At 42.8% G+C, this 22,634-nt stretch overlaps 1 protein-coding gene across 2 annotated transcripts in view; it reads right to left on the reverse strand.

The window, feature by feature from the left end:
- vil1 (villin 1) overlaps positions 1–22,634 on the reverse strand; it is a 65,538-nt gene that overhangs the window by 22,077 nt on the left and 20,827 nt on the right. For both annotated transcript variants that reach the window (XM_062967317.1, XM_062967316.1), the window contains exons 2-10: positions 15,093–15,198; positions 12,746–12,820; positions 8,067–8,263; positions 6,004–6,112; positions 5,116–5,226; positions 4,605–4,807; positions 3,035–3,113; positions 2,143–2,241; positions 467–620 (exon numbers count right to left, since the gene is read on the reverse strand). In XM_062967317.1, coding sequence (XP_062823387.1) covers positions 467–620; positions 2,143–2,241; positions 3,035–3,113; positions 4,605–4,807; positions 5,116–5,226; positions 6,004–6,112; positions 8,067–8,263; positions 12,746–12,820; positions 15,093–15,167 — 1,102 coding nt within the window. In that variant the 5' untranslated portion in view covers positions 15,168–15,198. The remainder of the gene's footprint in view (positions 1–466; positions 621–2,142; positions 2,242–3,034; positions 3,114–4,604; positions 4,808–5,115; positions 5,227–6,003; positions 6,113–8,066; positions 8,264–12,745; positions 12,821–15,092; positions 15,199–22,634) is intronic.

Below are 22,634 nucleotides of genomic sequence, written 5' to 3' on the forward strand. Positions count from 1 at the left end.
TCATGTTGTAGCACCTATACTGTGCTGGAACAAACTATGAATGGGTGCTGTCAGACTGGTGGAATGTATTTCTCTAGAAAAGAAACCCAGTAAAGTATGGTTACCACAGCTAAAAATAGAATGTTGCTACGCATTGGCTAATAACACCAAATACTGCTCTAAGGTTTTCGTGGATTCATCTGTAACACAAATCCTTTGCAACTGAAAAATAGGGGAAAGGGCTTTTGCCTTGCTGAAGATACCTCTAATAGTCATGTGACAAAATATGCTGTATTAAAAAAACCAAACAGCATTCAAGGCATGTGCATATGCAAACCAAAGTTATTCTGGAAAGACTAGAACATCCTGGGATTGTGCCATTTTTGAGAAAGAGATTGGCTACAAAGGATCCCCAAAGAGATATATAATGAAAGTCCTGCTCCCAAACATGAGAGAAGCCAGCTCATAACAAAGCTATAGCACTTACCTACTTTTCCAACTGTGTTGGTCTTGCCAAAGCCAACACTTTGATTGGGGACAGTCCATTTTTGAAAGAGTTGCCTAAAGACAGCTGATTCAGAGCCATCATTTTCAGTCTCTACGCTGGTGCTGGGTGGGTAGTTCTTTGCCTTGATGAAACCCTGAAGTGGAAAAGAGAATGAGCGCCATAGGAGAACCATCATAAAAAGAGGTCTGAAAATATATAACAACCTTATTGCAGGTTTATCTTTGCAAACAACAGATTCAGATCTCAATTTTGCAAGTAGTAAAATATCTAACTCAAGTGATTCCTTGAGTTAAGAGTTGAAGTCGTTCTGTGACCAAGCTCTTAACTGAAATCGTTCTTATCTCAAAGTGAATTTTCCCATTGAAATGCATTAAAATGCTATTAATCCGTTTCAGCTTCCCGAAACCCCCCAATTTTTTGTTACATGTTTTAAAATAAGAAAATGTACTTTATATATAACAAATAATGTATAAATGCACATTTGCACATAACAATAAAAATGAAAGATCAACTTTAAAATAGTAGACACACAAAGTTGTGGCACAAAGGTAGAAGCACAAAGTTGTGGTAAGGAAGTACAAAGCATCCCTCTCTTGCTCTCTCTCCCTCTCTCTCTTCATGAAGTCAAACATACCAGTAATAAAAACCACACAAAATCAACTAACCCAAAGTTCCTTAAAATGGAGAAGAGCAAAGCGGACAGCAATCTCCCAAAGTGGACAAGGGCACAAGGCACGGAGGCACAAGACACAGAGGCTGCTCCCTTGAAGCTGTAAAGGCCTGTACTCTCATGTTAAAGCTCCCTTTGGCACTAGCTTGTAACTCAAAATGCTGCTTGTATGTCAAAGCAAAACCCAGGCTGAGTGACAGCCCTTAACTCAAAATGCTCTTAGGTTGGGATAGTTTTAAGTCAAGGTTGCATTGTACTGTAATATGTCTTTACTAATACTAAAATCCAGGCTGACTAGAGACTTACCAAAGTTCAGAATGCTCTTTGATTGCAGGTGAACTATAAATCACAGCAACTACAAGTTCCAAATGACAAAATCATTTTCCCCCAACCCCACCAGTATTCAAATTTGAACATACCAGGTATTTGTGCCAAATTAGAAAATACATCCTACATATTAATTATTTACATTACGATTCATAACAGTAGCAAAATTGCAGTTATGAAGTAGCAGTGAAAATAATGTTATGGTTGGGAGTCAGCACAACACGAGGAACTGTATTAAGGGGTTGCGGCATCAGGAAGGTTGAGAATTTATTTATTTATTTTATTTACAGTATTTATATTCCGCCCTTCTCACCCCGAAGGGGACTCAAGGCAGATCACATTACACATATAAGGCAAACATTCAATGCCATAACATAGAACAGAGACAGAGATAGACGCAGGCACCAGGCTGGCCTTGAACTCATAACCTCTTGGTCAGAGTGATTTGTTGCAGCTGGCTGCTAACCAGCCTGCACCACAGCCCGGCCCACTGCTCTAGCCAGTCAAAATGTGAAATATTTGAAACATAAGAATTACAGTCCTTTAAAAAGATAGGATATGATTTTTAAAAGTGGAGATTCTCTTCCATTATCTCAAAGATAATCAGACACCATGCTTCTCTCCCAAGGACGGTATGTTCACCTCTGTCTTCACTCACCAAAGCCCGTGTCATGGCTTGCTGTCTCTCCTCTTTGCTGGACAGCTTTCCCTTCCAGACAAAGATCTTCATGCCACCCTGGTCCAAGATGTAGCAGTCCTGACAGAAGGCAAAACAGGATCTGGATAAGGCAATCTCTCCCTCTCTCAGTCTCTTTCTCTCACACACAAGTGCACGTTTTTGAGGGAAAGCCCCGTCCTCCCACAGATGTAATTGCTAAGGTTTCTCATAGGTAAAGGTAAAGGTTTTCCCCTGACATTAAGTCCTTTTGTGTCAGGCTCTGGGGGTTGGTGCTCATCTCCATTTCTAAGCTGAAGAGCTGGCGTTGTCCATAGACACCTCCAAGGTCATGTGGCTGGCATGACTGCATGGAGCGCCATTACCTTCCCGCCAGAGCGGTACCTATTGATCTACTCACACTTGCATGTTTTCGAACTGCTGGGTTGGCAGAAGCTGGAGGTAACAGCGGGTGCTCACTCTACTCCCCAGATTCGAACCTGAGACCTTTCAGTCCACAAGTTCAGCAGCTCAGCACTTTAACATGCTGTGCCACCGAGGGCTCTAAGCTTTCTTATATGAGACTACTATTATGGCAAGTAAAGCAACTGCCTTGGGTAATAGGTTTTAAGTGTCACAAAAGAGAAGTAAATTGATAGGTATTCACTTTTTCCTTGCTAGATATGAGAAGAGGTGCTGGGTGGTAGTGGTCTCCTTGCTACAAAATAACGATTTCATAGGATGCTATGTACTTTGGGGACGGCGGTGTGATGGATGCCTTTTGTTCTCCCTTAGTTAGCCAAATGTGCCTTCCACACACCCCGCAGTACATGTGTGCATGGGTCACTCCTCTGGATTATGCCAGTGCAACTAGTTCTCCAAAGAAGCCACTTGCCTCATGCTTCAGGAGGTCCTGGGTGAGAGGCTGGATGGCAACTTCCTGGATTAGTAGATTCCCTTCTGCATCACAGACACTTGGATGGAAATACAAAACAAGATGTTATTCTAGGACCAGTCAACCAATGTGCAGAGCTTGTAGAGTGACTTTTGAGATTTCAGTCCTTTCCTAGAGGTTGTCCATCATTGATGTCCAGAAATATTTGAAAATGCTACTTGCCAAATCACCAGATACCTAAGGAGCCACTTTCTTTGCAATATTGCTCTGGTTAAATTTCACACCCTGTTTTCTCACAGTCATCACAGACTTACTAAATTATTCTGAATTATGTCTAAATAGAATCCACCCACAGGATAGAATGATGTCCATGAAGGTAACATTTGGCCAAATGTTCACAACAGCAGCATTTATTAGAACAATACATATACAGTAGAGTCTCGCTTATCCAACCTTCGCTCATCCAATGTTTTGTATTATCCAATGCCGTCTGCCTCCCATTTGGATCCACAGCTGCTTCTCTAGGCAGGCAAGGATTACAGATTTTTAAAAAACTTCACAGGAATTAATTTTTTTATGGATTTAGCTTCTGACAGTGTTGTTACTGTAAGTTCATTTCATGCAATTCTATCTTTATTTATAGTATTTTTTTTAGTAGTCAATGTTTTGGTAGTCAATATTTTCAATACATTGCAATGTTTTGATGCTAAATTCGTAAATACAGTAGAGTCCCACTTATCCAACACTCACTTATCCAACATTCTGGATTATCCAACGCATTTTTGTAGTCAATGTTTTCAATATATCATGATATTTTGGTGCTAAATTTGTAAATACAGTAATTACTACATAGCATTAATGTGTAATGAACTAATTTTTCTGTCAAATTTGTTGTATAACATGATGTTTTGGTGCTTAATTTGTAAAATCATAACCTATTTTGATGTTTAATAGGCTTTTTCTTAATCTCTCCTTATTATCCAACATATTCACTTATCCAACATTCTGCTGGCCCGTTTATGTTGGATAAGTGAGACTCTACTGTATAGCAATTACTACATAACATTACCATGTATTGAACTACTTTTTCTGTCGATTTGTTATAAAACATGATGTTTTGGTGCTTAATTTGTGAAATCATAATGTAATTTGATGTTTAATAGGCTTTTCTTTAAACCCTCCTTATTATCCAACATTTTCACTTATCCAATGTTCTGATGGCCCATTTATGTTGGATAAGCGAGACTCTACTGTATTTTAAAATACTTGTACACTGAACTTTTGTTTCTTTAACCAACATCCAGGATGGTTATGTCATTAGTATCTCATAGTACCATTACTGCTTGTATGAAAGATTTGCTTTTCACTCTGCTACAGAGCTTAGGAATGTTAATTATTTGGACCACAACTCCCAGAATGATTTAAGTAGCACAGAGCAATGTTGATAATTTTGGGGGCTACAATCTGAAAAAGTAACTTTTCCAAGCTCTGCTCCTCCAGGTGTACTTTCCACTTGACCACTTCAACATTTTATGTTGGTCTCTTGCACTGCATGCCGGAAGTCACTCACTGGTAGAGTTTAAGAGCTGATTTCAGCTTCTGGTCAACCACAGCATCTGGGATGGCTGGCTGTATATCCCTCTTCTCTCCCAGCACATAGGTGAGGACTTTCATGAGTCCAGGAGAAGCAGCTTCATTCTCACCATCCACCACACCTACATGTGCTCGGCCACCACGTTCCCGGTCCCGAATATCCTTGGCCAGAGTCATCCCCTGTGAGAAACAGGTTACAGCACACCCATATCAGAAGGTTGCACGAGGCATAGCCTTGGACTAATGCAGTGGTTCCCAACCTGTGGGTCCCCAGGTGCTTTGGCCTACAACTCTCAGAAATCCCAGTCAGTTTGCCAGCTGTTAGGATTTCTGGGAATCGAAGGCCAAAAACATCTGGGGACCCCCAGGTTGAGAACCACTGCTATAGAGCCTATGGATCCAATTCCTCCTCTCTTGCCCATCTGAGGTCTCTACTCAGCTTCTCCATTTCTACCCTCATTCCATCCACTCCCTGCCCTTTGCAGCACCTTCAGTCGCTCCATCCGGTTGCTATCAGGACCATTCCACTGGACGATGAGCTTGCCCAGATCTAGCAGGAACACATCTCCCAAATTGAAACTGCTCCAGCTCAACTCCACCTGTGCAAAAGAAGAAGTACATCATCTAGTTGTGGTTCTGGTAGAAGTTGAGTTTATTTAAATGTAGTAGACCAGGACTCTTTCAACATGGGGGAACTTTAACCGGGGGGTGGGGGGAGCAAAACACACATACATGCACAAAAAGATATGACACTTCATTGTAACAAAAGGGCAAATGTCCTATCACCTTCAAAAATTGGTAATTTGCACCAGAGATTGGGAAGGTTTTTCTGAATGACTCTTTCCAGAATGCCTAGCTAGTATTTCAGTGCAAAAACGAACTTATCCAAACTTTAAGTCATACAAGATCTAAGTGCACCTTCATCCATTTCAATTTGGCCACTACATCAAGATTTTTTTAAATGGTGTCAGAAGCAACTTGAGAAAATACTGCACACTTCTGATGTGAGAGAATTGGCCGTCTACAGAGACGTTGCTCAGGGGATGCCTGGATGTGTTAACTGAGAGGCTTCTCTCATTGTCCCCACAAGCTAGAGTTGACAGACAGGAGCTCACCCTGTCTCGTGGATCTGAATCAGCAACCTTCAGGTCAGCAACCCAATCTTCAGGTCAGCAGTTTAGCCAGCACAAAGGTTCAACCCATTGTGCCACTGCGGCTCCTCATCAGGATTAATCTTCAGCTTTATGGATCACCCAGAAGCAAATACATCTTCAAGAGCCTGGATTCCCATAACCCAACCATTTTGACTAGGAGCTAAGTGATCAGCCACTATCATTCCTCTTCTCCTTGCTGCCTGCCTCCTGTGGTTGACCTACCTCTCCAGCCACGACATTCTTCTTGCCCTTGACATGCAGGAGGCGTTGCACATTGTATGTGTTGGTCTCCACATGCTTCATGCCTGAAGCCACTCCTCCCTTCTTGTAGCTGTGGAGAAAATGCAGGGTCAGGATTTGGACTGTAGTGGAGCGTGGAGTGCAGTTCCACATTCCCATTCATGAAATCCGTATGGCGGGATGAATGTATTTATTTTATTTACTTTGTTTTATACCCTGCTCTCTCTCCCTCATTGAGGGGCCTGGAGTGGCTAAGACTTGGCAGCAATTTGATGCCGTATGAATCTAAGACTATACAAAAACTCAAAACAAATATAAATCACAGATACAAATATTTTAACACATCATATAAAACTACAGTACATAATAAAATAATAATTAAAACCATCTATAATGGTTCCAACTCGTTGCCATAATGTCAAAATCCAATGTCAGTTAACGTCAATGGACAGGCATTGTCTGTTTTATTCAACATCCTTTCCAAATGTGAAGATCTCAATTTGTGTTAGACCACAATTGTCATCATCTGCAGCCAGCAGAGCCATAGAAAATGGCCATGGAAGTTGTAATGCAACCCATATGAGAAGTTCTGGGTTGGAGAAGATTGCTATACAGTTGCAACATCAAACACTTACGCCAACAAAAGTAAACAGTAAAAAGAATAATTTTGGGGGGAGATAATTTTGCCTCAGAAAGTAGAAGTAAGGACAACAATGGTCACACACATGACTATCCTTATCCTTCACAGGAAAAAAGGAGACCAAAAGCATCATTTTAAAAAAAAACTACAGTTTCCTTCTGGCAAGTATCTTTTATCATAGTGTACGTTATGAAACTTTACATGCATTTATCTATGTAGCAGAGCTTACTAAGAAACCTTGTTAGTGAATTGTAAAAATGCATAAAGGAACAGTTGCAAAAGTGTCCTGATGCATAACAGACTCTACTAATACACAACTGACACTCTTTGGTTAGTGTCCTGATGCAGCTACTGTATATGTGTGTGTCTTCCTTTCAGATAATTAATATCTTTTCATATCTCATGGGAACAATCTACTCTTGTTTTATCTGGAACATGTCCAGAAGAGAATCACCAAATAGTAAAAGATTTGGGTTGTTGTGAGTTTTCCAAGCTTTATGACCATGTTCTAGAAGCATTATCTCCTGGCGTTTCACCCACATCTACAGCAGGCAATTGGAAGCCGTGTCCTATGAGAAGTGGCTTAATGAGCTGGGCAAGTGAAGGTTAAGAAGTGGCATGATAGCCAGGTTTAAATATTTGAAAGGATGCTGTATTGAAGATGGAGGAAACTTGTTTTCTATTTTCTGAGCAGAACATATAGCAATGGATTCAAACTACAGGAAAAGAGATTCCACCTAACCATTAGGAAGAACTTCCTGATGGTAAGAGCTTTTTAACAGTGGAGTACACTCCTTTCCTGGGGTTTTTTAAACAGGAGTGCTTTAATTCCTGCCCGGCAGGAATTTGAACTACGTGGCCCTTATGGTCTCTTCCTACTTTATACTTCTATTATTTCATAACTCTAATCTGCCTCTTTTTCAATGTCATTGCAGTTGCACTACAGAAGAACAGGCTGCTATATGGCTTCTAGCTATTTATTACTTTGTAGGACTGAAAATTGATCTCAAAAAGACCAGCCTAATCAGAATTCTCTGGAAACAATGTTCCAGTGATGGATGAAACCAAAAGCAATAGGGTGAGACCAAAAATGCCAGGATATTTAACCTTAAAGTCTTATTGAGTTGGGAGAGAAATTTCAACCTAATAAAATGGGAGAACCTTGTAGAAAGGTAGGAAACCACCAAACAACACTGTCATAGGAAAGTGAAAGTATCATCAGTGGAAACTCCTGGAGAGTCAGCTTAGGACCTCAGGTGGCTTGGTCTTGGCCACAGGTTTTGGTTTTGGCCTAATGTTACCCACTGTTGGTTTAGGTAGGACAATGTTTTGTTACATAAAAATACAAAGCTGAACCAAGAAGCTATAATTACCCTGTTTAGCCACAAAAGACAGGCTTACGTACATTATACCCTGTTTGAAGTAACTCCGGAAGGCCTCACTCTCATAGTTTTGGACCTCACGGTGCTGTACGGCCACTCCACCAAGGTGCTCATCCATCTGGGTAGTGTAGATGGCAGCTGCACCCTGTTCATCCTGAGATGATGAGTTTCCCAGCCAGTAGTGGATATCATAAGTGAAGGTGCTCCCTGATTTATGGGTCTGAGTTGAAGTGACAAAAAGAAAAAAAAAACTAGGTGTCTCTATGTATCACTCACCCAAACCTCAATGATATATTTCCTCTACTGTGCTCAGTAGGGAATCTGATTCCCATATTGAACTAGATTTGTTCATAACCATCCATAAGAGCCTACTAAGAAAGAACATTTACACCAATTCTGTATTTATATCTCTAGATGTCCCTATTAAAAGGGAATTAATAACAATAATAATAATAATAATAATAATAATCATCATCATCATCATCATCATCATCATCATCATCATCTTATTTATATCCAGCCCCCTTTTCCCGAAGGGACTCGGGGTGGCTTACAACAAAACAAATGAATACAGTAAATGATATAACACAGACAATTATCATATATCAGTTAATAAAAACAAAACAGCGCAGTAGTGTAAACATAAATAAATAAACAGTTTAAAAGACTATTAAGCCCCCTAAAAATAGTATATATATAAAGTAGCTCATTGGTACCATATTCCAAAAAAGAAAATAAGAACTTTAGATAAACATATGTTGCCACATTATAAAGAGAGAAAATGAATGAAATATGAAGAACAAGCATGCTCGATCACACTAGAGTCCCCTCTAGTCCAATTTCCTGTTTATATGGCAGCCCCGCAAGCAACAAAACCATGAATATAGTTAGTTACTGCGGGGGGGGGGGGGGTAAGGCCATTGCAAATGTTAATTAAAATCCTATCCCTCCCCATAAAATGTTCCTTTAGCCTCCTCATTTCTAGTATTGCAGTAAATCAAAACTTCAACTGAACATTCAGAAATACTGTTTGAGCATCCAAAGAAAAAGAGCAAGCAAAGTTATCAAGGGATTGTAAACATAACGTGTGAATAGTTCTCCTGTCACACTCTCTAAAGTGCTATAAATCTGGAGATTGAAGGAAGGACATTATATTCAGGAGCAACATCCTCATTCTCTGTGTCCTTGGTGGCGCAATGGGTTAAACCCTAATGCCGGCAGGACTGCTGATCGACAGGTCAGCGGTTAGAATCTGGGGAGAGCAGGTGAGCTCCCTCTGTCAGCTCCAGGTCCCCATGAAGGGACATGAGAGAAGCCTCCCTCAAGGATGATAAAAACATCAAACATTGGTCCATCCGCTGGGCAACATCCTTGCAGACGGCCAATTCTCTCACACCAGAAGCGACTTGCAGTTCCTCAAGTCGTTCCTGACAAGAAAAAAAACCTCATTCCCCTCTCTCTGCCATACCCTTAAACAGCAATTATGTTCCTTATGTTTCTAAGAAATTGGTATGTTTCCTTTGATACTTGAACTCACCTACAGAACCCACGGACAGTAATATGGTCAGTCTCCTCTTATCAACATCTGGTCAGTGGCCATCAGAACATTGTGCTGAAAATTCCAGTTTGACTATTTTGCCCCATATCAAAATTTACTACTTTTTAAAAAATATCTCCTAAATCTCTGATGATGCAGCTTCTGTGGATGAACCCCGGTATTATGAAGAGAGAAAAACTCTCTATTCACTGTACCTATATAATTTTACACATTATTTTTTGTTTGCTTGCTCCTTTTTTCTAAGCAAAACAGTGTCAAATATTATCATGGGAATTACTTTGGTTGCCTGGCCATTTTAGTTAACCTACAATATTCTTTCTGAAGGTTATATGTTCACTGCCATGCTTGCTTGCAACTTAGGTTGGCCACAGACCTGAATCCATAATGAGTTTTAATTTGAATTATAAAGAATCTATTGAAGGTGTTAAACCCTATATTCAGCTCTTGGATATCTCCTAAAAATTCAGACTAAAACATGAAATGGATTCACAATCCCACCGACAGGGAAGCTATCCACTACAGCACATAAGCTTGCAACGCTTAAGCTTGTTCATATTGCTTAGGCCAAGAGATAAAGTTCTATCAGTAGAATTTGCTTTGACCTGACAACTAATTTTCTTCATCTGCTCGTTTACCCATTCTTTAATTTCTTGACCTTGTATCCAAAATGCCAATATGCAGGTATCCGGAATGTGTTTAATGCAAAGAGAAACTGGCTCACAGTGCAACCAGGAAATGATTTTAGAGAATGTCTGGGAATGAGATATCATTTATTGTTAACTTCCCTACCTTTTGGGCAACTTTGGCCTTCAAGGCAGCTTTCAAGAAGCAGAAATGCAAAAAATGATTAAACATCATGAAAAGAACCAGGATGGGGTTAAAGGAAGTAATACTAAAACACATTTAAAGCATAACAACATGTTTAAAGACACAACAAAGGAGGTTTGTTTCATTCAAGAACACTCAAATTGCTTCTAAGAACTCTAGATCTGGTACTCTGACCATGCTTAGTTGCGTTGAGAGCAGACTCACAAGAATCAATGGGACTTAATTTAGTAAATCCAGACTTAGACAGAGTAGACCCATTGAAATCCTACTGATTTTAGTAAGTATACTCTGTCTAAGTCTGGATCTAACTTATTTACTTCTTATTATCCCTAGAATAACTTTCTAAGCTATATTAGTACAATAAGATAAGTCATTGTCTCTACATTAGAGATGGGGAACTGAACCTAAAAAGCGAGTGATAATCACAGCTACTTGATGAGTTCAAGGCTGAGGCAAACTTTTTGTACTATCCAACAACAAATATTAACTTACATACCAATGAACATTTGGTCATCTTTGTTTAAATCCAATTGTTACTCACAATTAGAGTAAACCTATTAATGGAATTTTGGTAAGTGTTGACATAATTCAATAAGTCATTCCTAATATAGTTAGGATTTCTGGGAGTTGCACTTCAATAGCATTTGAAAAGACATACAATTTCTAGCCTGGAGAATGATCCATTGTACCATTAACATGGTACAAAGGCTGAGCCTAAGCAGGTCTGCCTCTGTAAACTATATGTAAGCAGCTCTAATTCCCTGGTATGAGATATTAATGTAACAATAGCAATAACTAGAGTTATTGCTAGAGTTATAATCAGAGTTCTTGAAAGGTTATTTTTTGGATACAACTTCCAAAATCTGCCAGCCAACATTGCCACTGGCCATATTAGATAGGGGGTTCTGGAAGAGGTAGAGGCTATCATACTTTGGACACAATATGAGAGACATGACTCACTGGAAACCATAGTGATACTTGATAAAATGGAAAGCGGTAGGAAAAAGGGGAGACTGAAATGCAAACAGATTGATGCAATAAAGCAGGCATGGGCAAACTTGGGCTGCCTAGGTGTTTTGGACTTGAACAGCCTCACACCCCCGTGTGGCTGAGAAGCAGGGCCGGCTGGAGATAATTTTAAATATTAAGCGGGGGTGGGGAAAAGCGCCCCCCCCACCGGCGCCGTGGGAGGCGTGGCCATGTGCCGCGGGAGGCACATGGCCACGCCTCCTGCGGCACCGGCGGGCCCCGCCTCCCGCGCCCTGGCCCTGCCTCCCACGCTGCTCGCCCTGACCCCGCTTTTCACACAGCGTGAGAGGCGGGGCCATAGTACGCTGGGCAGGAGGCGGGGCACCACCATGACGGTGCCCCGCCTCCCGCCCAGTGTGCCTGGGCCTGGCTGGCCTTGCTCGGCCGGCTGCCGGCCGGGCAAGGCCAGCCAGGCCACAAGGCCAGCCAGGCCAGGGCGCACTGGGCGGGAGGCGGGGCACCGTCAGGGCGGTGCCCCGCCTCCCGCCCAGCATGCCCTGGCCCTGCCTGCCACGCAGCGTGGGAGGCGGGGCCAGGGCACGCTGGGCGGGAGGCGGGGCACCGCCCTGACGGTGCCCCGCCTCCTGACCAGTGCACCCTGGCCTGGCTGGCCTTGCCCAGCCGGCAGCGGCCATGTGGAGCTCGCTCGTCGCCGAACAGGCCTTCCTGTTCCTGTTCACCGGCGAGCGAGCCCATGGTCCCCGCTGGGGTGGGGGAAGCTTGACGGCGCCCCCCGAGGACCTGCGCCCGAGGCGGCTGCCTCACGTGGCCTCCATGGTGGGGCCAGCCCTGCTGAGAAGGAAAAGGAAGCGGCATGAGGCTGTTAGGAATCGTGTGAGTTGAAGCCCAAAACACCTGGATGGCCCAAATTTGCCCATGCCTACAATAAAGAAAGGCATGGCCCCAAGTTTGCAAGGGCTGTGTATGAGTGGTGCCCATGAAGGTTTCTCATTAATTAAATTCCACAATGAAAGTCATATTAACAGCAAATAATGACATTAAAGTTTTAAAAAGGAACCTTTTCAGAAGTCTATTAATAATACAAGGTGTAATCTGAATAACTTTGTACCCACTATATTGATGTTACATAATTGCAATCATGCATCATCCACTAGAGAAATGTAAATGTCCATGTAATCTTCAACAATGATGCAAAGCATAACTCGCTTCCCATAAATTAAATTGGACAAGACGACATGCCTATCCTGCTTCTTTCTTTAGTTTCTGGCTGTCCTGCCCAAGTATGCTTAACAAAAGAAGGCCTGCATTAGTGATAATTAGTTTTACCGAGAGAATGACGTAGGCATCCCCTTCATAGAAGTTTCCATATGTTTTGGGTGGCACAGGGACCATCTCCATGCTCTGGAAAGAAAAAGAAAGAAAAATTATTTGGCTTCGGGCAAATGATGCCTCACTCAGAAGAACTTGCATTGCAGGGCATGTTCTTCCTGTGTTTCTCTTGAAGACCAAGGCAAATGACTTCAATGTGCCTTTGCTATGGATGTGAATATCTTGTCAGTTTTGCTTCTGTTGTGTCTCCTAGAATCTCACTAGTGATTAATGGCTTACATGTTAGAGGGATAGTGATTTTCTCTTGGGTTTAGTTGAGGCTTTAAAATAACTATGTCAGTGTTGTAACTACAGATGATGATGATGATGATGATGATGATGATGATGATGATGATGATGATGTTATTTAATTACACTCTGCTTTCCTCCCCTCCCATACAAAAAGAATTGGGAACCAAAGTGATCAAAATCAGAGCATTGCTCCATCCAATAATAATTCTGCTCCCCCCAAACAAAATTTGTTTCTGTGGATGCAGAATCCATGGATATGGAGGACTGCATTTATTGTAATCTCTGATTAGGCAAGCCTCTTTAAGGTTTCAGTAAAGAAGTACTAGGGAAAGCAATAAAATGTGAGCATCCCTTCTCAAATGTCCCTTTAGCCCCCAAATTCCTAGTAACTGCAGTAACTGAAATTTAATTTAGTTGAGCACTTACAAATATTGGTTAGGCACGTGAAGAAAAAGAGCAGGCAAAGGTACAAAAGGGATGTGAACAATAAACACCCTGGGGATGTGTGAGGAATTTGGGATTTGAAGGAAAATTAATTTCAGGACAGAATTGTTATGGGAGGCAGTAGCCTCATTTATATTAAAGCTGTTGAAGCTATTGGGGAAAACAGGGTTCAGCACCTTGGATAGCCCTCCAGAGGCCAGAGCAGATACCCTGCCTCATTGGCATGAGAGCCACCAGCAATTTGCCCAATGTATGCTGCTTGTTCTCCCCTATCGTCATGGAGCCCATGGCGAAAAACATCTACTTCTGGCCTGACTCCATGGCGAAAGGGCAGAGCAAGCAGCGTATGACAAGCAAATTGCCCCATCTGATAAGGCCATTAGACTATACTAGGATTCCACCCTGGTGGCTGGTGGCTCTCATGCAAGTGAGGCAGGGTATCTGCTCTGGCCTTTGGAGGGCTATCCAAGGTGCTAAACCCTGTTTTTCCCAATAGTTTCAGCAGCTTTGCTACAATGGGGGTAAGCCGGGTGGCAGATGCTTTCCCCATGAGATGGGGCTGGTGGTAAGTCGGGCAATGCAGGGCGTGGGGTGACGAGATCTCCATGCTCCCCACCATGACCCCACAGATTCACCACGATGTATGGTGAATCTAAGGTCCTTGGCCCATCAAAATTTGTGATGTTTTCTCCACCTCTTACATTGAAAGTCATGTTAATTTGGGGTGTACGCTTTCCTACTGTACACTTCTTACACATTTCCCTCACTGACTAAAACACTGCTATCCCGGCCATGAAAGCCTTCGACAACACATAAAACGTTTTTGCACACCTTTTAAAAATATTCCCATGTTTCACTGTTTGTGTTAGCTTGGATATCATGTGAAAAAGAAGGCAAACTAATGTGGTGATTACTGGATCATCTCAAAGACGGGAAACCAAAAGGCACATGTATGCTTTCCGTCAATAGTCTTGCAAACCACAAATAGGGTAATAATTTATAGTAAATCATAGTTAATGTACAATTTCCATCCCTTTTCTTTTCACTGGATGTACACGTTTTAAAAATGGAAATAGCATCTCCAGGGAGCTGATAATGACTAAAAGCCAAGGAAACAAAGGATTTAAACCTTTCTTCTTTGCTCCTCTGCTGGAGAAAATCCTTCTTCTGAAAGCTTTGTTTGCACTGAGAGGAAATCCCATTTTGGCTCCATGCTGTAGACTCGCTTTGCTCTTTATAGCTATTGACTCCTTTACCCAACCAAGTCAGACAATAGAATTATCGAGGCAAGTAGAAGAATTTACAGTATTTCTGATCACAACAGAAAGAGAAATAAATGTTTCTTTCCATCCTAGTGAGGTTTAATATCTTCTTGAGAAGGTATTTCCTGTTGCATTTTTAAAATGTATTCATTAATTACATTTACACAATTAATGTCATTCTATAGTTTGGCATCTGGAATAGTACATTACATATGAGATTCTGAGCTTCCAGACTGGGTCTACAAAAGGCAGGAGAATGCTAAATTCAGGGAAAGAGGGGAAACACATAGATCTTCACTAAATTTTATATGGTGTGTGTCTGTCCTCATGCTGATTCTTCTACTCACCTCAATTCTCCATATCTGGAGACCAGGCGTTGTTTTGTTTAGAGTCTTGGTGACTTTGGCATTAAGTTCCACCATTATGATTGGTCCCTTCCGGGGGGATCTGACACTGAAAATGGGAAAAGCCATTAGTAACAAAAATATCACTCATTCTTATTTGTGTGTGTATTCACACACACAATCATACACAACAAGCAACACATGAAAATGCCAGAAGACAGACAGGCAGATCTAGCATCCATCCTATGTCTCAGAATCTTCCTCTCGTACTGCCATTCCCACAATTTGAAAATATCGTCAAGAAATCAGACTGCCTTACTGTTTCTTGGATGAAGGTGTAGAGGGCACGCTTATCAATTGTACACATGACACCAAATTGGGAGGGATAGTGGTTTGCATGTTGGATTAGGACACTAGGCTTCAAATCCCTGCTCAGCCATGGAAACCAACTGAGTGACTTTGAGCAACTCACACTGTTTCAGCTGAAGACAAAATTAATGGCAAATTTCCTCTGAATAAATCTTGCAAGAAAACCTCTTCTTTACTATCCTATTTTCAAAGTCATACACCGAAGCCAGGAATTCGATGGCATTAATGATCTGATTGTTGTATTCAATAATATAATATTACACTTGAGGATCTCACCTCATTCCTTTATGACTGTTCTTTTAGTTGTTTAGTTGTTTTACTATAATCTTCATGGTTTTTTTTTTACTAAGTCAAGGTACAGAAAATCTTTAAAATGTATAGCTTTACCACTTTCTCTAACCAGTGGTTCCCAACCTGTAGTCTGTTGACCACCAATGGTCTGCAAGAACTAAAATATGGTCCGTGACAGCCCTATCAAAAAAAAAATCATGGTGTCTTCATTTTTAGGCCTGTTTCTGGAGTTATTTAGGGTGCTGATTCAGAAAATTGCATTGGATAAACCACATCAGCTCTAGATTATAAAATATGGTTTTCTGTGGACGAGCAGATGGCGACTACTGGATGGTATATGCTCTGTATCAGACACTAGAGCTGAAGTGGTCTATCCAATGCAATTTTCTGAATAATCAAACCAAATCTAAAGTTGACCAAAAATGATTCGTAACCCTTTTGGTATTAATGTTGGAGAGTGATCCCTGGTCAAAGTGGTCCCTGGTCAAAAAAAGGTTGGGAACCTCTGATCTAAACAATGACCCACTCTATGAGTATTAGTTTTGTTTTCTTAATATTCAGCTGCAGCCATGCTTCCTTCTTTAATTTTTGGAAACAGCCATTTACATCATGTTATTAGCAAAACAAAAACAAAAACAAAAAAAAAAACAAAAAAAACAGCAAATGGATGTCTAGCATTTTTTGCTCCAAATATGCTAAATGTTGTACAATCTAAAGAATCACTTTGCTCAAATGCTGGAGCTTGAATATTAAAGGGAGAACCAGGCAAACAGTACAGGAACCCAACAGTGGGAGAGAGAAAAATCCTTAAATAAATACCTAGGGGGCAATGTTCACATAATATGGGAAATAAATAAGATACGTTTTAACTCTCAACATAGCAAAGCAAATGTGCTATAATGGGAATCGTTTAAGTCTGGTGAGATGAGTCATAACTGGAATGTTGTAACAGAGGGTATAACCTATTTCAGAGAAATGGACCAAATAGAAAATGTCTACATCTGTGAACAGATCCAAGACTCCAATCCCAGAAGCCAGGTTGAGAGCATCTGGGTAAAAATTAAAGTGAAGTCAAACAATGGGAAAGCCACTGTAGGAATATACTACAGACTCTTAAGCCAGCCTGAGGACTTGGATGATGTCTTCCTGGAACAGATGACCAAATAGTCAGAAATGAGAGATGTAGTAGTAATGGAAAAATTGAATTATCTTGGTATTTCAGAGAAGTTTAACTCTGCCAAGACTACAAAATTCAGTTAATTCCTCAGATACCTTGCAGACAATTTAATTGAACAAAAGGTGAAAAAAGCAACAAGGATACCAGCTATTTTAAATGTGATCTTAACCAACAGGGATGACATGGTTAATGGGGTGGAAGGGGCATGATTGTTAACATGAAAGGTACAATGTTCTTCTGGAATTTGTTATACAGCAGAAAGGAAAGGCTAAGTATGTGTGTGTGTGTGTGTGTGCGTGTTCATTCTAGACTTTATGAAAGCTGATTTCAATAAAATTAGGGAAATACTGGGGGTGATCTTGTGGTCAGGAATACTAAAAGAGAAGAAAGTTCATGGTGAATGAGAGTTTCTTTCAAGTAAGATATTAGAGGCAGACTTTTAAATAGTTAAATGAGATGGAAAATGGAAGGTGTCTAAAGAAACTAAGATGGACTCCTAAAGAGCTTTCAACCGAACTAAGATTTTAAAGGGACATTTACAAGAAATGGAAAAAAAGGAGGAAATTACCAAGGAGGAATTTAAACAAATATCTACAGCATGTTGGGATAATAATAGAAAAGCCAAAGCATTGAACAGGTTCAGGCTTGCTAGGCAGGTTAATAAAACGGTTTGTTTGTAGTTATAAAAGGAACAACAGGGAAATGGTTGGCTCACTGTATCAAGAAGACTGAAAAATACTAAGAGGGACACAGAAAAGGCATAACACGGAGCTAGATTCGGCGGCAAACACCAATCTAGCTCCAGTCACCCACGGATCCAGCTGGCTCCCATCAAATGATGTCGTATCGGCTCCATGGGTGCAGAGGGGCGGAACTGGCATGCCGTTGCTGCCCTTGCAACATGAGAGGCTTCCCATCCTGCCCAATCTACGAGGGAAAGCCACGTGCACCACACAAACTCCATGCTTCCCCCATTATGATCACTCTCCAGGCAAGGAGGGTGATGCGAGGCGTGGGCCGCCGCATTGTCCACAAAGACACCAAGATCTTTTTCACATGGACTGTTGTCGAATCAGGCATCACCCATTCTGTATCTTTGCATTTCACTTTCTCTGCCTAAGTGTAGTGTCTTACATTTGTCCTTGTTGAAATTCATTTTGTTAGTTTTGGCCCAGCTCTCTAATCTGTTAAGGTCCTTCTGAATTCTGATCCTGTCCTCTGGAGTAACAGTTATTCTTCCTAATTTGGTGTCATCTACAAACTTCATAAGCATGCTCTCTAAACCTTCATTCAAGTCATGAATAAAGATGTTGAACAGTACTGGGCCCAGGACTGAACCTTGTGGCACTCCACTAGTCACTTCTTTCCAGGATGAAATGGAGCCATTGGTGAGAACCCTTTGGGTTCGGTCACTTAACCAACTACAGATCCATCTAATGGTAGCATTGTCTAGCCCTCATCTGACTAGTTTGCTTGCAAGAAGGTCATGAGGGACTCTGTCAAAAGCCTTACAGAAATCAAGATATGCTGCATCCATAACATCCTCTGCATCTACCAAGCTTGTAACTCTATCGAGAAAAGAAATAAAATTAGTCTGGCATGACTTGTTTTTGAGAAATCCATGTTGACTTGTAGTAATCACAGCATTCCTTTCTAAGTGATTGCAGACTGCCTTCTTGATGATCTCCTCCAGAACTTTCCCTGGTTTTGATATCAGGCTGACTGGACAGTAATTGTTTAGGTCCTCTTTTTTCCCTTCTTGAAGATAGGGACAACATTTGCCCGCCTCCAGTCTGCTGGGACTTCTCCTGTTCTCCAAGAATTCTCAAAGATTATTGCCAGCGGTTCTGAAATGTCTTCTGCTAGTTCCTTCAATACTCTTGGATGTAATTCATCTTGCCCTGGAAATTGAATTTGTTTAGAGTAGCCAGGTATTCCTGGACTATTTCTTTACTTATTTTGGGTTGCATTTCCCCTATTTCCTCATCCACTCCGTATTACTCAGGTTGAACACTGATCTCCTTTTGGGAGAAGACTGCGGCAAATGAGGTGTTGAACAGCCTTTTCTCTATTGTGATGACTCATGGGCCATGTAGTCCCGTTCCTAGTGCTGTTGTGACGGATGAAGAGGAAAACTTGGGTTTTCCACCATTTCAGCCAGAAAGGGAACTTTCCCAGCCAGAATTGGAGCCCTTGCACCTGCAGGAGGTTTGTCTTCCAGAAATCTGCCAAACAAGCCCTGAGTCAAAATCTCCCCCATTTTCTCGCCGTAATTATTATCAGCAACAAAAAGGAGTTCAGCAGGCTAATCGCAGAAGCCTGAGAATCGCAGCAAAGCATTCAGATGATTAAGCCTGCTTCCATGAGAAATTTTAGGGAGTCATACATCTGGGCACAGAGATTGACTTTCGGTTCTGATTCCCCAGAGAAGTGTTCTTTGGTGGGAAAACGAGAACCTATTTAGGTTCCTTGCCCTTTAGGAATCTTGCGGAGTCAATTCGTCAGCTACTGGAGTAGTGTGTGTGGACAGCGCTACTCCCGCTTCCAAGCCTCGTTCCTGTTTCCAAGCCTCGTTCCTGTTTCCAAGCCTCCGCTCCCAGCCTTGTTTACTCCCCGGATCTTGCCTTGCTTCCCGGACCTTGCCAAGTAATTACCACGGATCTTGTTCTTGCTCCTCGTTTCTTGTTGCCTTGTTTCAAGCCTTGTGTTCCAAGAATCAAGTTACTTCCTAGCCTTGCTCAAGTTTCATGGACTAAAGGACCTTGTCATCTCCCCTCACTTTGCTTGGCAAAGTGAGTGTTTCGGTTATTGGATTACAACTTTGGACCTTAATATTTCATATTGGACATTGTTTCTTTGGACTAATTTTGACCTTCCCTGAAAGGTCTACTTCTGAACTATTTCCTACACTTGCTTTTATTAACTTTATATATTCCCTTAATAAAGATATTAGATAGATTCTGGCCTCTGTGTATGGTTATTGGTGCTCTGCAGCCTGGGTCGTGACAGTTTGACTCCGCCACCCTAAGCACCAATTAACCTAGGCCAGAATGTCTACCGGAGCCGGACCGGGGGCCCAGCCACTCAGCTACACCATCGACAAGGACGAAGTGGACCGTATCCGTGATAAGCTCAACGCGCAGGATGGTGAAATAAGGGGTTTGAAGGAGCGCGGAATCCGTCTCCCGGCCATGGCGTTGCCAACCAAGTTTTCTGGAGAAGCTTCTAAGGTTCATGTTTTCCGTCGCCAATGCCAGGCTTATCTAGAGGCCCGTGCTGCCGAGTTTCCCCAAGAAGACATCAAGGTGGCGTGGATTTACAGTCTCCTAGACGGGCCAGCGGCCAACTGGGCAACGGCACTGTTCGACCAAGTTTCCCCACATCTAAGATCAGCGCAACACTTCTTGGACCACCTTAAGGCGACCTGGGGGATCGAGGACAATTTGGAGGCAGCCGGCCACAAACTCCGGCGCCTCTCCCAAGGGGACAGACCCTTGTCCCAGTACATAGCCGAGTTCCGAGTGCTGGCCCATAACACCGGATGGAACGATGTAGCCCTCAGAGGACAATTTCGGGAGGGTCTCAACATCGAGATGCTGGAGGAAATCTCCAAGGTGGATCCTCCACACTCTCTTGAAGCACTCATTGATCAATGTTTATGAGCTGAAGTCATGCTTGCCAACAGAAGGCAATGGATCCGAGGCCAGAGCGGTAGGACCGGAGCGAAACCTCCTGCTCCCACCGGCGTCCAGCCGCGTCCAGTGTGGAGACCCCCGCCACCAGCCCCATACCCCAGAGGAAGCGAGGAGGTGCCGATGCAGTTGGGCAATGTGCGTCCCAGATTAGATGCCGCCGAGAAGGCCCGCCGCCAACGCCTAAATCTCTGTTGGTACTGCGGAAACGGGGGCCACTTTGCCAGAGAGTGTTCAGCCAAAGGGAAGCCCGCCGCTCGTCTGGCGGCGGCGTCCTCCACGGAGACGAAGACGTCTGAGGCGGCTGGCGCACAGCCGGCGGGGGAAGCCAGCGACCGGGCGTAGAGAGGCTCGCCAACCCGGTCAAAAACCCCACTCAAGAGCCGCCAACCGGGGTCCTATTTCTCCTAGTGGTCACCTTGTGGTCAGTGAAAAAAGGACCCATCATGGTCCATGCCATGATAGACTCAGGAGCCACAAACAATTTCATTGATAGAGAGTATGCCGACTCTCTGGGATTACAATATCATGACTTCAAGAACGCCCGTGTGGTGCAAGCCATCGATGGCCGCCCCCTCAAGACAGGTCCAGTAAGCCAGTGGTCGGAACCCACCAGAATGTGGATAAGGGAACACATGGAAGAGATTTCCTTCTTTGTTACCGAGGTTCCCCACTTCCCTGTGATTTTGGGTATTCCATGGCTGACACTCCACGACCCAAGCATCTCCTGGTCCAACAGAGAACTGCAGTTTGCTTCAAAATATTGCCAAAACCATTGCCTTGTAGCCAAGGTCTGTCATGCCACAGACGCTGAACCCATCATCACCTTGCCCAAGAAGTACTCGGAATATTGGGATGTATTCAATGAAAAGGAAGCCGAGAGACTACCCCCACATAGACCTTATGACTGTGCCATTGACTTGGTGGAGGGGGCCCCGATCCCGCAAGGACACCTCTACTCCCTGACTGAACCAGAGCAAGAAGCTCTCAGGGAGTTCTTAGAGACAAACCTCCGCAAGGGGTTTATCAGACCCTCTCAATCCCCAGCCGCTTCCCCAGTGATGTTTGTAAAAAAGAAGTCAGGGGACCTACGCTTGGTGGTGGACTATAGAGCATTGAACAATATCACTAAGCGAAACCGGTATCCCCTGCCTTTGATCTCGGACCTCTTAGACCGGCTTCGAGGGGCTAAGGTTTACACCAAACTGGATCTTCGAGGAGCTTATAATCTAGTTCGCATCAGGGAAGGGGACGAGTGGAAGACTGCCTTCCAGACTAAATTCGGTTTATTCGAAACCCTGGTCATGAATTTCGGTTTATGTGGAGCTCCCGCAACGTTTCAACATTTTGTCAACGATATCTTTCAGGATTATCTAGACCCGTTCTTGATTATCTACCTGGACGATTTTTTGGTGTTTTCTAGATCACAATCAGAACATGAGAACCACGTCAGAATGGTGTTACAACGATTGCGGGATCATGGACTTTATGCCAAGCTGGAAAAATGCGCTTTTGATCTACAAGAGGTAGATTTCCTGGGATATCGTGTCTCGCCACTAGGGCTCACCATGGACCCGGCAAAGGTTGCAGCAGTATTGGAATGGCGGGCTCCAACCAACAAGAAAGAGGTGCAACGCTTCTTGGGGTTCGCGAACTACTACCGCAAGTTCATTCCAGACTTTGCCCGCTGGTCTGATCCAATCACCAGCTGCATCCGAGGGAAACAGCCTTTCCGCTGGACAGAGCAAGCTGAGAAAGGATTCCAACAACTAAAAAAATTATTCACGTCACAGCCAATCCTTCAGCACCCAGATCCTGAAACCCCTTTTGTCGTACAGGCAGACGCCTCCGATGTGGCAATTGGAGCGGTACTCTTGCAACCAGTGGGAGAACATCTTCACCCTTGTGCCTTTTACTCTCGTTAACTGACCGCCCCAGAGAGAAACTACACTATTTGGGAAAAGGAACTTTTGGCCATAAAGGCAGCCTTTGAAACTTGGAGACATTGGTTAGAAG

The sequence above is a fragment of the Anolis carolinensis genome, chromosome 1 (genome assembly GCF_035594765.1).
Source record: "Anolis carolinensis isolate JA03-04 chromosome 1, rAnoCar3.1.pri, whole genome shotgun sequence".
Classification (NCBI taxonomy): domain Eukaryota; kingdom Metazoa; phylum Chordata; class Lepidosauria; order Squamata; family Dactyloidae; genus Anolis; species Anolis carolinensis.